Genomic DNA, 16,423 nt, shown 5'->3' with positions numbered 1-16,423 from the left:
CGTAGGTACAGCGAGAGCTCGCGCGGTAGACTGATAGTCAGCGGGCATCTCGAAGGACTCCGGGGAGCGCCGGAGCCGGGAACGAGAGGCCTGCGTGGGCCTAGAGGAGGGAAAGGCGTGAAAGATCCAGGCAGTAAACACCTAATCAGTAGTGTCAATGTGCGAATTGCGTGTCTACCGGCGAGGGCTGTCGTGTGCCCTCGTGAATCGGCGGAACATGAGGGTGTGGCTGTGGTAGGAGATTTCGGAGCTAGGCTGAAGCCAAGGTAGGAGCAGTTGAAGGATGCAACCGACGGTCAGCTAGACAGAAGGTCAGAAAGGGGTCCGAGAGCTTCAATGGAGGGTTAGCAGCAGCAAAGGAAGATCTAGGTGACAGTCGAAGCGATGATGGGCATAAAGAAGGCCGTAAGCATCGTTTCCGACACTGGTGGAACTGGCAGCTCCTGGCGCTTTTCGATGCTGCTGAGAACGGCGCTGTCACAGGGCCGTCAGATGGCGTAATTATGCTGCCTTCAGGCACAGTTCAGGCGTAAGGAACGTGTATTGACGCGTACGCCGTAGTAACTTCAGTCCGAGGATGCCCCAGACACGTCATGGCTGGACGAGGCTGAACATCTGCAACTCGAACCCGATGGTTGCGATTCTTCCTCTGCCTCCTGCATCTATCCTTATCAGCCTGGACGATTGTATATTCCGACGGTCCCCTGCCCTTCTGTGCCTGACGATCTTGGGCGTCGAGGAGTCGAACGGTGACGGTCAAGCCTGGCCAGCCAGCGGGAAAGCCATGCACCGCCGCAGAGATCCAGATCCCCCACATCTCTCGCCCGGCGCCCCGTCTGGGCTCGCTCTGCCCGTGGTTTGGCAGCGGTCTCCCAGCACGTACGTCAGGGCCTGGTCCTCGTAGTCTATATCCTGGGCCTATGAATAGGAGCAAAGCATCCGTCTCCATCGGGCGGGGAGCCAGTGACTGCGTGTAGACCGTAGACAATCAAAGAGTACCTGTCATGAGATTAACTATCCAGTTGTTGTCCGGCCGGTTCGTGCCGTCGAGTGTCGTTGTTCGCCCAGACCCTGTCCGGTCTCGCCCTGAAGCCTCAGCTGCCATTTATCCACGACCTTCTCCCCAACCCAGCCCAAACAGTCCCCATACAACTATCCCGTCTACCTATCACTAGACACTTCGTTCCTTCAAGCTCCTGCAACCACGTCTTCTCTCCTCTTGCTTCGTCACAGCCCCTTTCTCTGCGTGGTCCTCGGCCTGCTATGCGATGTGACCTCTGCTGGACGCACTCCATCCCCTCCGTGCCAGCCTGTCATTTCACCAGTCACTCCGTATCCTCGATAGCAGCTCCTTTCTTCAAGGCCATGCGTGGTGGTCTTTGACATCAACAGAGACCCATTACCTCTTCGACCTCGTCCCTTCCTTTTGTTGATAGCCTTAGGCCGCGTGTCCCGCGCCCCGCGTTTATCTCTCTATCGTCATCCACCCGCTCTGCGTCCAGCATGGTTGCAGAGGAGATCTTCGCAGAATGCCTCCCGATCCTGGAGGACAAGGACCTCGATGAGGAGGGGCAGGTCGAGAAGCTCGAGGAGCTTCTGCAGGAGAAGGCCTCCCTGTCTGGCCAGTCCCTCGAGAACGCTGTGCTTGATGTCCTGTGGCGGCATAGGAACAGCACCAACCCCGACTCTTCACCTCCTCCCGCCCGTCATACCGTGATCCGCCGCTCGTCCCCTGCCCCATGGCAGATGGCACGCTCCTCAACGCCTCTGTCTTCGCCTGGGAACACTGGGACGAGTCCTGCAGGCCCGTCGTGGCTCGCTACCTCGCGCGGGTCATTCCCCCGCGGTCCACTCTCCTCCACCGCATCACCATTCACATCCCCGCGTCCTTCGCCCAGACTGGCTCTTGCTCAGCCAATCCCACACTCGCCCAGCTTGAACGCGTATGAATTCTCCGATCAGAGCCAGACGTCCGACTTCTATGGGGATTTTGGCAGCGAAAGTAACATTGATTGGCTGGTTGGGGATGACGCGAACAGCACGACGTCCTCCGTGGGTGGACTCAGCGCGCATGGTGGTGGACTGAGTGCAGCAGCGCCCGAGTTCATTCCTGATATGAGCCCGCATGACATATTGAGATCTGTGTTGGGAGAACATAAGACCAATGAAGAGATCGAGGCGGCTCTTGAAAAGAACGGCTATGACCTAGCTGCCACCATCGCGTCGTTTGCAGAAGATCAGGACGCGGATGCCACACAGCAACAGTCTGAAGGACGTCAAATCCTGGTAGGGAAGTCGATGACGATGGATCAGACGCACCCAGCAACTCCGTCCGGTCATGCGCGTAGCCCAGTGGTGTGTAAATATTGGCTATCCACAGGACAGTGTCTCCGGGCAGACTGTAGGTTCAGTCATGATCTTTCGTCGCATGTTTGCAAGTAAGTATAGATAAACAGTGAAAAGGTTCAGGGATAAAAGGAGCTAATGATTGTGTCAGGTACTGGATGGCGGGTAACTGTCTCGCGGGCGACGGGTGTCCTTTCTCTCATGACCCGTCAAGACTCATCGGGAACCTTAGCATTGCGGGTGGAAACAACCAAGTTTCTGCTCCTGAAATCCAGCAGACTCTGACAGTGGAAAACAACTATGAGGCCTTCCCTGCTCTGCAGCCCACAGCTGGTGGAGGAGAGCAGTGGGCAAACTCATACATGAGAAAGTATCCTAACCACATGTCGGGCCTTGTTCCGCAGGGCACGCAGCTGGGTGGTGCACGAAGGAACGGAGGCGTGAATCACCCCTCTCGTCCTCACTCTCGACCGACCAGCCGTCACCAGCATCGTGAAGCAAACCTTGCTCCCTCTGTGGACGACCCTGATGCTTTCCCAACACTCTCTGCTGTCAACGCAAAGAATTCTGGGAAGAAACACCACGGCAAGAGAGGTGGCCATAACCACAGTCGCGAAAGTAATCTCAACAAGGAGAATACGCCCAGCTCCCTAGCAGATGTTGTCAAGATGTCTCCTTCTCCAGCTCCTAGTAAAGGCAAGGCTTCCTCTAAAAATGGAAAGGAAGGGGCCAAGTCCGCTCGTGACAGTGCAGCTGTGCAAGCAATTCCAACGCCAAAGCATATTCCATGGCTTGAAACGGGTCCGAGAGCCAATCAACAGTACATCAGGTACCGTACTGACGCCCTCCGCCATGGAACAGTGAGAAACAAGTTCTTGCAAAGGTATGACATGAATTTGCATCGACTTTCTAATGTGATATTTGACGGTTAATTGATATTCCCAGCGCCGCTCAAGCTTGGAATCGCAACGACGCCAGGGCTGCCAAGGCTTTGTCCCTCCGCGGCCAGGCAGAGAATGAAGCAATGCGCAAATGCCACCGTGAAGCTGCACGCCATCTGTACGAAGAACGCCAGAAGCATCTGGAGGCCAATGGTCTCGACGACGCCACCGAAGAGCTGTATGTTGACTTGCATGGACTTCACCCCGAAGAGGCCACCGAATACCTGGACAAGATCCTCATCAAACACTCCAAAGACAATCGTATCCTCTATGCCATCACGGGCACTGGCCATCATTCGAAGAATGGCAAGGACAAGGTCGGAAAGCATGTCAAGGCATGGCTCAATGAATGGAAGTATGTCTTCCGTGAGTTCAGTGTCCCAGGTGAGAAGGGCGGGTATGTCGGTGGTGTCTTGGGAATCGATCCTACGAGCTATGACAAGGCTCGAGCCGAAGCTGAGGGCCGTGAGGAGGGTGCGAAGGTTGAGAAGGTTGAGAAGGCTGAGAAGGCCGAGACTGAGGCCGATGGGGACGGTAACCTACCGGTATTGACGATGGGAAAGATTCAGCTTCTGAAACGTGAAGAGGCAGCTATGAAAGGTAACTGAGAGTATATGCATTAATTTCGAAATCCTGCTTTATAATCTCTTTCCCTGAAACGTGAATCTTCCTCTCTTCGTGGAAATGAGACAGACATCGGTGTCCGCTAATTCCGTTTACGGATCAACTCTAACGAAAGCTTACGACCTGGATACCCTAACTTGTTCACTCACTCAATTGCTTTCGTCAAATTGCTTTTCTGCTCAAAGGGGACCGATGATGTTGAAGAAAGAGAGATTGGGTTGGAAATGAACAACTTGAAAGTTGTCATTCGAGTATTAGATGGGTGAGAGATACATATACCTTTTTTCTTCTTCTTCTGCAAGTGAAGTTGGTGGCGTGAATGAAAGATGAAAGATGGTACTTCTTCTCCCCTTCTTTTTTATTTGCTGGACTGTTCGGGTGGACTGATAGATTTCCCCTTCTGCCCTGTATGTCTTTCGGTCCGATTTCACGCCTGTATTTTGCAGACCAGCATGTACATCTTTTCGTCTTAATTCTTGAAGGCGACAATAAGAGATTGAGAGAGCGAGAACGAGGAGATATAGAGAGAGAGGGATGACGATGACGATCATGGCTCTGAGTGGTAAATCAAATGAAAGTTGTGAAGTCATTTTGGTCAGGCAGCTATTTGCTGGTTGTTTGTGCTGGTAGGCTCTTTTAAATTCAAAAGAGGTATTGTACATACGTAGGTACATTTGGTACGTGTATATACGCAGTACGTTATTGGTGGGGTAAAGGTAAATAAGAGAAGGTAGATAGGAGACTAGTGAGTAGGCATGGGCTATAGGTTCGGTGGCACGTATATGGCATTGAGGGGGCCGCTGTGTGTCGTTTTAGATAGATATACTGGATTGAAGTAGGACGTTGCTTTTCAACATGAACAGTGACGCAGTAGATTTCAACATGCTTCGTGCAGTACATACAGATCGTGCTATAACTAGGATACCCGCACGAGTAAAGAAAGAGTCCCGTTGCTCTCTCCTTTCATCACATCTGATAAGACAAGAGAAAAAAGCAAGCCAGCTACTAGCTCTGCTCTACTCTCTACTCCTTACTCCGGTTCCTGCCCCTTCCACCTCTCCCTCACCCCCTCCACATCCACCCCGCACGCTTCCGCCCTCCTCACAATCGCCTTCGCCTTCTCCGCCACCGGCACATCGATCATCTTCCCGTCCAGCGACCACGCGCCGCGTCCAGCCGCCGCGGCCCTCTCGTCCGCGATGACCACTCGCACCGCCCACTCGACCTCCACGGGCTCGGGGCTGAAGATCGCCTGCACGGTCGCCACCTGCGACGGGTGGATGCACTGCTTCCCGTTGAACCCGAGCCGTTTTCCGCCGCGGCACTCTTCTTCGAGTACGGGGGGAGGGGACCCGTCGTTGCCAGATTTGGATTTATATTCCGTGCAGACGAGGTCGATGGTCGAGGGGAGGTCGTACGCGCGCGCTGCGGTCGCGATGGCGGACCGCGCGAAGAGGAATTCCGTCAGGGATGGGGTGCGCGTGATGCTGAGGTCCAGGGCGAAGTCTTCGGCGGCGAAGATGAGGCCTTGTAAGAGGGGCGTGGAGGTGCAAATCTGGGAAAGGTTGGTGATGGATTTGGCGGATTCGATGAGGGCGAGGATGGAGATGGGTGGTCTTTGTTGCTGCTGTTGTTGTTGTTCGGCGGGGAGGTTGGAGAGGGTGTGTGTGATCACGTCCGTGACGAAGGTGAGATCCGAGGGGGAGTTGACTTTGGGGACTACGAGGGTGGTGAGGTTGGGGGATTGGAGCTGCAGAAGAGGGTTAGTTATATCAGTACCTAAAGGGACTTCCATGAGAAAAAGGATAAAGATAAAAGTCACAACTCACCACCTCCGTCAGATCCCCCAGCGCCAGTCCGCTCTCCACCGAATTGATGCGCACCGCGCGCTCCCGGATGCCCGGCGGAGCAGGCTGGTCGAGGGCTCTCCGCACCAGGTTCCGCGCCTCCGCCTTCTTGTGCGGAGTCACGCTGTCTTCGAGATCATAGGCGACGCAGTCGGCGACGAGCGAGCGGGACTTGTCCAGGAAGCGCTGGGAGGAGCCCGGGACTGTCGATGTCAGTGTATGTAGACAACATTGAATGGCTGGGCTGGGCGCTGCGGATCATCATCCATAGATGGACATCGCGGCCTGCATGCACAGTTTGCGGGGAAAGCTGCCAGCTCCGCTCCACTTACCGTAGAGCAGAGCGCGCCGCAGCGCGTTTCTGGTCGCCATTGCTGGTTGGTGTCCTGATCAAAAAGCAGATATATATGGTCTGATCGGTGCTGGAATTTGGTATCGCTTGGAGTGCAGGAGAAACTGTGCTGGAACTGCTGCGGCGGAGCTCGGCATTAGTTGAGCAAGGCGTCTCCCGCCCCTCGGCTGTCGACAGGAGCGGAGGATGTCGGGCTCAGCGGGTATATGCTTATTTCGAACTGCATACTACCTAGTAGTGCAGAGCGGTGGGAACTCTTCTCCAGTACAAAATGGCTCTGGAGATTAAGATTCCTCTGAATTCTGACAGACCGTGAGAGTCACTGCATAATCAGGCTCCTTCAGATGCTTCATTACCTAATACGGTACTGCATTTCTGTTGAAATGTCAGCGGAGGATTGAGGTCGCCTTGGAAATCTTGTACAACATCTTGCATCAACTGAAGAGGAAGCATTCTTATGTAACAATTCCGGAAGCTGAGAATGGGGAGCAATGGACATTCCTGTTAAGAAGAAGTGATCAGGTTCTTCACAGAAGCTTCAGCGTCCTGATCTTCAGGGCCTGAAACGTGGGCGCATTCTGCCGTCTCCCACCGCTCGGAACACGCGTTGACACGAGGCCCGTTACTCCGCCAAGCGGACGCTGCGACCACCTTGAACCAACTGCTCTTCGCAAAGAGTGGTCTCGCCGTTTCTTGTCTGCACGTTTTACAATCATGGATCAGAATCAGCCGCGCGTGGGCGACCTGAACTGGCGCCTCAGCGCCCATCCCATCACATTGCTGTTCTTCTTGGGCTTTAGGATCGGTTCGTTTACGGCCCCAATCTATAGACCCTTGATCCGAGCCATTTCCGGAGCAGGTTGATACTGACATATATGCTGTTAATAGGAAGTCTGTTGATGTACCTGTTTGGTGTTCTCTTCATCAAGGATTTGTCCGTCTCCCTTCATCATACACCCATTCGAATAATCTCCGATATATACTACATAACCCAGTATATCAGTATCTATAGGCACAAAACAATCGACTAACCGTCTCCACGCAATTGCAGCATCCTTGTCTTCATCCTCACCCTCCTCCTCCTCTCCGCAGACTTCTACTACCTCAAGAACATCGCCGGCCGCCGCCTAGTCGGCCTGCGCTGGTGGAACGAAGTCAACACCGCGACCGGCGACTCGCACTGGGTCTTCGAGAGCTCCGATCCCAACACCCGCACTATCAACGCGACGGACAAGCGCTTTTTCTGGCTGAGCCTATACGCGACTCCCGCGCTGTGGATCGGGTTGGCCATTCTGGCGATCATCAGGCTGAATAATGTCATCTGGCTCAGTTTGGTTGGTAAGTTATATCCACATTTATTCATCCATGAATTTGAAAGTCATAAATGTGATTCAAGCGGACCGGTCCGCTAATATGTATTTTTCCTCTCAGCCATCGCGCTTGTCCTGACAATCACCAACACGGTCGCCTTCTCCCGGTGCGACCGCTTCAGCCAGGCGTCCACATTCGCGAACCGCGCTTTCGGCGGTAACATCGTGAGTAACCTCGCTGGAGGCATGCTGGGCAGGCTTTTCAGGTAAAGGCGGACGGGACGAGTGAGGTTCCGGACTTGTCAGGAGGGTTCCTTTATCTTTTTCTTACCTATTTTGTACGACACGAGTATCTGAAAGCATGGGGGGAAAAAGAAATGTCGCGCGGCCGTTCTATTCCCCCCTTTTTTTCCGGTTTATGTCCACATTATTATTATCGTTATTATTCTTATGGCATGTCTGTTTCGCAAATGCCATTTCCGGTTCTAGTTGCAAAAAAGAAAGACATGTCTGAAGTAGTGGAGTCCTGTATTGTTGTATTGTATTGTATTACTTCAAATGGTATGACTTGTGCAACGTTATCCCGATCTTGGGTAGAGATATTCTGCGCGATGTATGAGTTCCGTTTTGTTTTTCTTTTCGCTTTTAGCTTTCAATATCCTTATACGCATGGTCCCCGTCCACCTTCTCCCCTCCCCTTTGGCCAGAAGCAGGAGGCTACCTAAGTTATACTTCCTGACTTAGTATTGCCATCAGAGATCTCTTAGAAGATTGTTGCGCGAGTGGTAAATTTGCACGAGTATAAATATCATAACCCTCATAAAACTGACAGAAACCTAACCTGAACTGGACAACCCCTCAACACTCCAAGAAGTCGACAAAGCCCGCACAATCGTCTCCACCGGCCAAGCGATGGTCTTCTCCCACTCCCTAAGCCCATTAAGAAGCTCATTCCGTTGAGCGGGATCTCTGATCCACACTCCACCTATAATTAGAAACGGTACACATTCATTCAGTATTTCAGTATTAATTTCGACTATGGAACGTTCCAGGGGGGGGGGTCCCGTTCTGCTTCGGGTATACTTACAGAAAGATATAGGCCCAAAGGCATTGACTCGCGCGGCCTTCGAGTCGTTGGAAATCGCCAGTGCGCATAGTTGGGTGGCGTGGTATTCTAGTTCACGGTGGATGGTCTTCATCTGAAGGGTTCGGTGCCATGCGTTTAGTAGGGATGTGGAGGTGGAGATGGAGACTGGTTCGGAGAGGAGGAGCAGGATGGTCATGGCTGTGTGGTAGTATTGTAGGCCGGCGACTAACGTTTATCAGGGTTAATTGGTAAGAAGAAAAGATGTGTTTGTTGCTTTTGGGTACTTAGGTATATACCATGCCAGCCCCGAAACAGCCATAATTCAGGGAAACTGCTGCTATTGGGATGTCCTACAGAGGTATCATTGGGCGAAATAGGCTGAAAAGATCCCGGGAGGCTTTTCTGCCAGTCGTCCACTTGGTCCTTTAACAATTTCCACTCGGAGAAGTTGACGGTTCGCGTGTCCTCCCTCAGGCACATGTTGATCACCTTGCCCAGTAGCAGGCTGATCAGGTTGGACCAGTCGTCGTCCTCCGCTGGAGGCGGCATCCAGACGTTCAACAGGTCGATCTTCAAAGGGCGTTTCTCGATCAGGGCGACGGTGATGTCTTCCCGGAGGTAGTTCCAGAATCCGGCGCTGATGAGGTCTGAGCCGATGTTGATTTGCTGGCCGATGAGGAAAGAGAAGGAGCCGTGGAGGTGGTTTTGGGAGCCGACGCTCTCTGTTTGGGTCAGCTGGATGGACATAATAGATATGAGTATGCTTGAATTGAGGGAAGTATTGTGTTAAAAAAATAGTGTCCTCAGAGCACAAAATGAAGTTATTACAACTTACGAGCCAGGATCTCATACGAACGAAGCAGACACGTAGAAGCAAGTGTAGCTCCATCCCGTGCAAGCTCGTCATTATTATTATTATTATTTTCTGTTATAGCTATCAACCTCCGCACGCTCTCCAGATGATAAACTTCGGCTATATATTGGAATTCCGTCTGAGAAGGAAGTAGTCGGGCAAGATGAACAGCCGAGAATGCAAGCACGGCACTGAATAAAAGAGGGTTGTCCAAAGCGCACAGAGGAACGGCGTCCTCGAAGCGCCGTAGTCGGTCGTTTAGATCGTACCATGAAGCAAGAACATTGATGTAATGCCGGAATATTGAAGCTATTCTGGGGTCTCTTAGTGCATTGCGGGGAAGGTCAGGAGATGGGAGGTCCAATGTGATTGCATGGGTAGCATGAGCAGAGGAATCTGGACCTTTTCATCATTAGTGGTTACCTACTGTTGCTCACATTGCAGGCTCACTGACCACTGGATATATTACCGTTTTCTTGCTGGGAAAGTAGTAACTCAGAATGTCCGATATTTCTATGAGAGGACGATGGAGAGTAGGAGCTTCTCTCGCAAACACGGCAGCTCTTCCGACAAGTCTGGCAAGGAAATGCTCCATCGCCTGGAACCGTTCTGGGTTAACTGGAGGAAAGAAAAGACAGCAGATAACAGTAACAATGACCAGTCAGTGGACTGAAGATAGCTCACATTTTACTTTACGAATGCGACATGTTTGACTGAGGTTATTTGATGCTGTCAGGAGGGCACCATTGCTCTGTTCCGGGGGGCCCTTACCAACCTGCAAAAGCATATTAGCAATTAAACTAACAAGATAGTCACTATATCATAGGCTCATTGATATTACTTACGATTCTCTTGCTTAGGTCTGGGCATAGAGACTGCCTATATGGTATAGAAGCAGCCTATGCCGTCGTTTTGCGAGAATGTGGAGAGAAGAAAGACGAGGGGTGCATAATTGCGGGTGAAAGACGAGACTAATGTGCTTTCGCTCCACCCGCTATCTGTTTCATGCTGGCGACTTACACTTCACAGTGCTTGTTTCGGTAATAGTGAACACGGAGCATCAGAACAATGGAGAATAAAGATTTCAATTCGAGCTGTACTAATTTTCTTGAAGTACGGTACCTGGAAGATATAAAGACCACGGGCGCCTGCCCATTGAAAAGAACTACTAGGAATCGCAAGTTGACTGCCGCCAGCGCCGTACCTTTCTCGATTATCATCATCTAGGATATCATACTCAAGTTTATACCAAGACGTTTCATGTTCCTCTATCCACAGAAGAGACGTTTCTTCCAAAAGATCATGCAAGCTGACCATTTCCCTGTCTCAGTACGTCCTTCTCGGGAAGAGGTTGAGCAGGCCAAGCTCTCTCCCCGGAACCTCGAGATCGCCATAAGGACCCTGTACAAAGACGGGTTGGTTGTCCTTGAAGATGTGATCGACCATGGACCCCTGGATGCTCTGAACAAGGTCATGATAAAAGATGCATATGCGCTTAGAGACAGACCTGACAGTCCGTTTAACTACAACCCTGGAAATATCCAGCAGGACCCTCCTCCCGTGGCAGAGCATTTCCATACGAGTATCTTCATGAGTGAGTGTTTGTGTCCTGTGATGTATCGATATGGATCACTGATGGAAGCGTTAAAGATCCCCTGGCTACGCAAGTCGCATCTACCTTCCTGGGGCCCCGTCCGAAATGGACCTTCTGCTCTGGAAATACCGCCATGCCCCCGACACCGCCAACGCCTCCTCAGTCGCAGCCGGTCCACACAGACGCCGATTTTGAACACCCGTCGCACCCATTTGCTCTCGTTATCAATGTGCCTTTGGTCACCATGACACCCGAGAATGGATCCACAGAATTATGGCTAGGGACTCACACGGACTCTGGGCTGCATGTCCAGGAGGGAATGCATGGCGAGCGAGCCAGCGGACGTATAAAGCCCTCACTTCTCGAAGAGAGGAAGGCAGTAAGGCCGCCTTGTCAGCCTATCGTGAAGAAGGGGTCCATCGTCATCCGGGATCTGCGACTGTGGCACGCTGGGAAGGGCAATCATACTCAGGATCCGAGAGTCATGCTGGCGATGAGTAGGTTTTGTACATTCAGAATTATCTGGGGGTAATTGTATGCTGAAAATCAGTTACAGTCCATTTCGCGCCGTGGTACCGAAACCCCATGAGATTGGAATTTGCAGAGGATACCAGGCCGATCATTGAGGGACAGTCGCAGCTCGAGGTGCCCGCGGATTGGGTTAGTAAAGAAGAAGCTTTGTCGCGATATTTGAATCGCGGATTTGGAAATAGCTACGATTTCAGTCAGACGCCGTGAAGACGTATCAGTGTAGGTGGGGGTGTCATTTAACTAGAGGGGATCCCTGTCAATCACAGGACTTTCTAAATCTATCACATCGGTCTTCTGTTGAGGAAAAAACGTAAATATCAATTTAAGATTACGCCGCATACTCCGCAACGCGGTTGCAAGCTATCTGGATACTCTGGTGATCAGTGGTTAGATTAGAATTACTTGGGACAGAGCCGGAACTTGTCAATACGGCTGGCTACAAGGCTTGCGCTCAGCGCTGACACAGCAGTGATACCATGTTATAGAGCTAGGCTGACAGCCCGCTATATAGTAAGCCCTAGGCCATATTAGGTGGTAGCGGTTGATGCTCTTCCCTTTTTGCACCTCTTATTATTGTCAAGGACTCCAAGTTTTCCGGCTTGCCGTTTTAAACTCGAATTCACGGCTGCTACAACAGCACGCCTTTTGATACAGTGGCAGCGTAGGCTGTGAACGTAATAGATGCTGGGATGTAGAGACAGCTGTGCCTGACGCGAAGATGTTATTATCGTCTCTATATTAGTTCTAATATTTTTGTGGGGACTTGCTCAAGGAGCGGACAGGCCTGCACACTAAAGCTCCCCTAATTTAGGGTGGTGCGAGACAGTAGCAGCCTGAAGACCTGCTGATGTCTTGTGACCTTTTTAGCGCAGTGGCTTAGATATGTCTACCTAGGTATCGAGGTCCCTACCATTCCAATTCTCTGAATTTCTTGATTGAGTGCTACAATTAGCAATCTGTTGAACTACATGTAAAGGGTTCAGCTGTCTGTCATTCCAAGTCATTTATGTCTCGAGCAGCATCTTTGAATAACATTTGCTGTTAGTCACAGTGCAGATTCCTGACAAGTGTAAGAGTAGATAGATGGAATAACTTATTGCAATTTCAGGTCGATACCATGCTCATCGTAACATCGTAAAGACAACAAGAACCTCAACACAAAAGATCAGCCTCTGTGCTTTAGCGCGAATCTGTTCTCACCAAAATTCGCCATCACGGAGTGCTAAAAATCCACAGTCGACTACTGTTCAGTAGTGGCATGCTGCGGATAGCACTGCCCCAACTTGCAGTAAGTAGTGTACACTGAAACTCCATTTCTTCGTACAGTAGGTTACCATATCTTTCGGCACACCCGCCCGCCTGTCCAAGCCATCCAACTTGCCGCTTTTGCTATATTGCGATCTGCGCTCGCTTCGCCTAGGATCTGTGACCTTTCATAGTGTCTGAGTACCGTCTAATGGCTTCAAATCGTGTGGTTATAGAATAGCAATCTGCCAGGACAGTAGGTAGCAGGGGAGGGTGACGAAAGATATGGTAACCTACTGTAGACAACAAAACAATAAATTTTCCGATTAGGTAACCAGCGATGTAAAAGAGAATAGCGAAAGTAATGAAATTTCTAGCAGTTGCCCTCAGCCTGCAGGGAATGGGAGACGAAATGAGGTACCTAAGTAAGAGGAAGAACGCAAAAATGACTTTGCTGTTGTCCAAGTCATCAGGGTGTGATCAGACCATTCTCACTGACCAGGCAAGATTTCACGGTTGTAATATATGCATAAACCCGCATAAGTGGTGAAATTTCAACGGGAAAAATAGGGAATTTATTGAATCTGCATTTCCAATCGAATACGAGGAATATGCTGCGCCGCAGCGGGGAAAGCTTTCCCTCCTTTCTTAGCACAGTACTGTCGGTTTTAATGAGGTAAAGGCACCAACAATGGCAATATGTTCTTCAGTGTCAGTGGGTAAGGTTTGCGATCCTGATGGCTGAAACGTTGGCCGTTTTGCCCGAAGTCTTCCCTGCTTACTGAACGGAATTGTGCCATGGAAAAATGACACTAAATATGCAGAGTTGTTGATAGTGCACACTGGACAACCTTCGGACTGATGCATCCATCCTTGAAAGAAGATTACACCGGGTATTGAGACAGGGTTCCCTGGTCTTATCAACAACTTCGCACAGCACACCCCTTTTCGTCCGCACGAACGTAGACTAACAATTTTTTTTAATAGACTGAAGCCTGCAACCCCGGGATTACCAACCTGGTGGATTCAGAGGACGGTCTTCGATAGGTAGGCTTCAAGGAGACGATTGCAGCCTGTCTCGGTTTGTTGGTTTAGCTTGTGTCTCGTACGGCCAGCTTGTGAATTGGACGGTGGGCCTACAGTAGGTGACCATATCTTTCAGCACCCCCTCCCCCCTGTCCAAGCCACTTAGCTTGCCGCTTTTGCTATATTTGATCTGGTCTGGCTTTGTTTAGGCCCTGTGACCTATCATAGTGCCCAGGTACCCTCCAGTGGCTTCAAGATCATGTGGTTTTAGAACAGCAATCTGCCAAGACAGTAGGTAGCAGGGGAGGGGTGCTGAAAGATATGATCGCCTACTGTACGTCCTCATGTCCTCATTACTGTACAGATGAAGTTTATTACAACGTAATCTAAGCTAACATTACTGTGCCTTATTCCGAACGTGACGGTCTGAGTTGTTCGATGTGCCTCAGCGGCATTCAAGGGTAGAAGTTAGAAGTTGGCATCGTGCTGAAGAGGCCCGGGGGTGCATCAATAGCTGCCTGATTCACACCCCGTAGTAGTATACACCTTCGCACTCCCAGATTCACCGCAGCCACATCATTTTTCACTCTATCATAATCACACTTCTTTCCTGACATTGAGCTCAAGAAGATATCCTCTGATCAAGCGGATGGCATCTAAGGTTGTCGTGTTGAAACTGATGAGCTTTCCCGACCAACTAACTGCCAACATGCCCAATTTTAAAGCAGCCAACAACCCTGATGCGAATTCAGGTTATGGGGATCCATGGACGCCGGAAGGCAAAGAACGCCTTTATGAACTCCGGCAGCAGTACAAGCTTCCCTGGCAGGAGTTTCAAGAGGTTAGTTGTCCATCAACAGCCCTGGGGTTTCACGTTGAACTAATCCTGTCACGAAGCGATTTTATCCAAAACGGAGCATGCGCTCTCTACAACAAACCTACTCTGTATGTCGAGTCTGATCCGCGTTCAGCTCACCAAGCTCTGAAGAAGTCTCACTAACCCCTAGGAAGGTCCTAAAGATACAGAAGGAGAATGTTCGCTTGCTCTTACAGCTTACCCAATAAATATCTGATAGCGGTGACTGACATTATCACAGGACGCTGCTGCCAGAGCCCAGACAACGCTGAATCGGCCAACCAAACACAACCTGAACTACAAGCCTCCACCAGCGAAGCGGACAAGAAGAACCGTTGCTGAAGACGAAAGCCCCACCGGTACTGAGAGGTCAGAGGAGTCAGGAGAGTCAGAAGATTCCGACGACGAGGAGGTCAGAGACATTCAACCTTCGGGACAGAAGACTCTCAACACTGTAAGCTTGTATCACAATAGAGATCTTGCTAGTCCCAGCCTAGGTACTGAAATCAATGAGGCCGGGATGAGAACTCGCAGAGGATCGGTCCAAGAGAACCGGGACGTCGCGAACGAGACCAAAACCGTTAGCCCCAATAGACCAAGACAGTCGAAGGTGCCAGTTCGTGCATATACTTCTTCAACAGACGTCTCTAGTAGCGCTGCTGGTGACCGTTCAGTGTCGGTCGCTATTCCCACAGCAAACTCCAATCCAAGCCCCGCTACAGAAATGAAGACCCAATCCCTAGATGGGCAGCAGTCATCAAAATCATTGCTCACAGTTGACGATCTTAAGCGCTGCGAAGATGGGATCTGGGAATCTTTCATGAAGCATGCCAGCATCGTCACCAAAAACGCCGCCAACTACAAAACAGAGAAAGCTCGAGCGGATGCTGCAGTGGCTTCTGAACAGAAAGCGATCAAGGACGCCGAGGAAGCGGCTGAGAAGTACAAAGAACAGCTTGGCCATCTCCAGGATCGGCTTCAAAGGCAGAACAGCATGATTGAGAAACAAACCTCCGAGCTAGATGAGGTCAAGCAGGCCAACGAGGCTCTGAAGAAAGATTTTGAGGATTTCCAGAAGCGAAATGCCACCGCGATTCAGCAGGCACAAGAAGGAGATTCGAGATGTGAAACATGTAGTAAAAAGGATGATGAGTTGAAAGCAGCATCCGGTGCTGGCAATAGCATCCGTGACCTGAATGTTCTCTTCTTGACCTTGCATGAGAAGTGCGACGAGATGCGAACACATCTTGAAAACACGATCCATCCGAACATCTGGAAGGCCGGCCCGTTGCCCGCATTGTGGGACGAAATCGAACGTTGTTTCCGCGGTGTGGGTGAAAACATGAGCAGCATTCGGTCGGGTGGACAGAGCCAGGCCAGTGATTGGATGATATCATCTTGCAAATCGAGAAAGGCGTGAATACATTGATATCTTCTTTTTCCTCTCTAATCCCTTCTTGTACCTCTTGACTTTACTTCAGCTATCAACTAGCTTTATTCTCGCCCTACGTGTTGTCAATACCTCCTTTATAAGCTGGCGTATTACAGCCTCGTAGGCCAGCCGTCTATTGGAATCTTCTGGGGCCACACCAGGTACTAATGCATCAGCTTATGAGGGAGGCATTCTAGAAGCTGGGACATCCGGGGCCGATCGTGGTGGTTTTGGAGAAGGTTATGGAAGCATGATTTGTGCTGAAAGTCTGGTTTTGCAAGCAAAGAAGTCTGTTTGTAGTTAATTGAAACCTGCTATGAATGGAAGCTACCTAGTCAATAATCCTTCAGAGAATCTTGCAAATGCATGGGCCCTCAGT

General features: G+C 50.7%; 6 protein-coding genes across 6 annotated transcripts; 4 read left to right on the top strand and 2 right to left on the bottom strand.

The window, feature by feature from the left end:
- Positions 1-1,503: 1,503 nt before the first annotated feature.
- Positions 1,504-3,895, top strand: VTN00DRAFT_10110 (uncharacterized protein; the record flags this gene model as incomplete). Its single annotated transcript, XM_069426731.1, has 3 exons — positions 1,504-2,438; positions 2,498-3,229; positions 3,292-3,895. 3 exons carry the CDS (start codon positions 1,504-1,506, stop codon positions 3,893-3,895), a joined length of 2,271 nt encoding a protein of 756 aa, XP_069283872.1.
- A 1,046-nt stretch (positions 3,896-4,941) lies between these two features.
- On the bottom strand, positions 4,942-6,130 carry VTN00DRAFT_10109 (uncharacterized protein; the record flags this gene model as incomplete). Its single annotated transcript, XM_069426729.1, has 3 exons — positions 4,942-5,661; positions 5,741-5,961; positions 6,091-6,130. The coding sequence occupies 3 exons, from the start codon at positions 6,128-6,130 to the stop codon at positions 4,942-4,944; spliced, it is 981 nt and encodes a 326-aa protein (XP_069283871.1).
- Positions 6,131-6,824: 694 nt separating this feature from the next.
- VTN00DRAFT_10108 (uncharacterized protein) lies at positions 6,825-7,690 on the top strand (the record flags this gene model as incomplete). The annotated part of the gene is made up of 4 exons (XM_069426728.1): positions 6,825-6,915; positions 6,999-7,044; positions 7,162-7,448; positions 7,542-7,690. The coding sequence occupies 4 exons, from the start codon at positions 6,825-6,827 to the stop codon at positions 7,688-7,690; spliced, it is 573 nt and encodes a 190-aa protein (XP_069283870.1).
- A 566-nt stretch (positions 7,691-8,256) lies between these two features.
- VTN00DRAFT_10107 (uncharacterized protein) lies at positions 8,257-9,254 on the bottom strand (the record flags this gene model as incomplete). Its single annotated transcript, XM_069426727.1, has 3 exons — positions 8,257-8,405; positions 8,508-8,732; positions 8,804-9,254. The coding sequence occupies 3 exons, from the start codon at positions 9,252-9,254 to the stop codon at positions 8,257-8,259; spliced, it is 825 nt and encodes a 274-aa protein (XP_069283869.1).
- A 1,408-nt stretch (positions 9,255-10,662) lies between these two features.
- On the top strand, positions 10,663-11,692 carry VTN00DRAFT_10106 (uncharacterized protein; the record flags this gene model as incomplete). The annotated part of the gene is made up of 3 exons (XM_069426726.1): positions 10,663-10,954; positions 11,011-11,451; positions 11,511-11,692. The coding sequence occupies 3 exons, from the start codon at positions 10,663-10,665 to the stop codon at positions 11,690-11,692; spliced, it is 915 nt and encodes a 304-aa protein (XP_069283868.1).
- A 2,773-nt stretch (positions 11,693-14,465) lies between these two features.
- Positions 14,466-16,032, top strand: VTN00DRAFT_10105 (uncharacterized protein; the record flags this gene model as incomplete). The annotated part of the gene is made up of 4 exons (XM_069426725.1): positions 14,466-14,597; positions 14,654-14,701; positions 14,768-14,791; positions 14,854-16,032. 4 exons carry the CDS (start codon positions 14,466-14,468, stop codon positions 16,030-16,032), a joined length of 1,383 nt encoding a protein of 460 aa, XP_069283867.1.
- Between the last annotated feature and the right edge of the window lie 391 nt (positions 16,033-16,423).

The sequence above is a fragment of the Thermoascus crustaceus genome (assembly GCF_041956765.1).
Source record: "Thermoascus crustaceus strain CBS 181.67 unplaced genomic scaffold VTN00scaffold_9, whole genome shotgun sequence".
Taxonomy (NCBI): domain Eukaryota; kingdom Fungi; phylum Ascomycota; class Eurotiomycetes; order Eurotiales; family Thermoascaceae; genus Thermoascus; species Thermoascus crustaceus.
The sequence above is the reverse complement of the archived record's forward strand: the minus strand, read 5'-3'. Positions and strand labels throughout refer to the sequence as shown.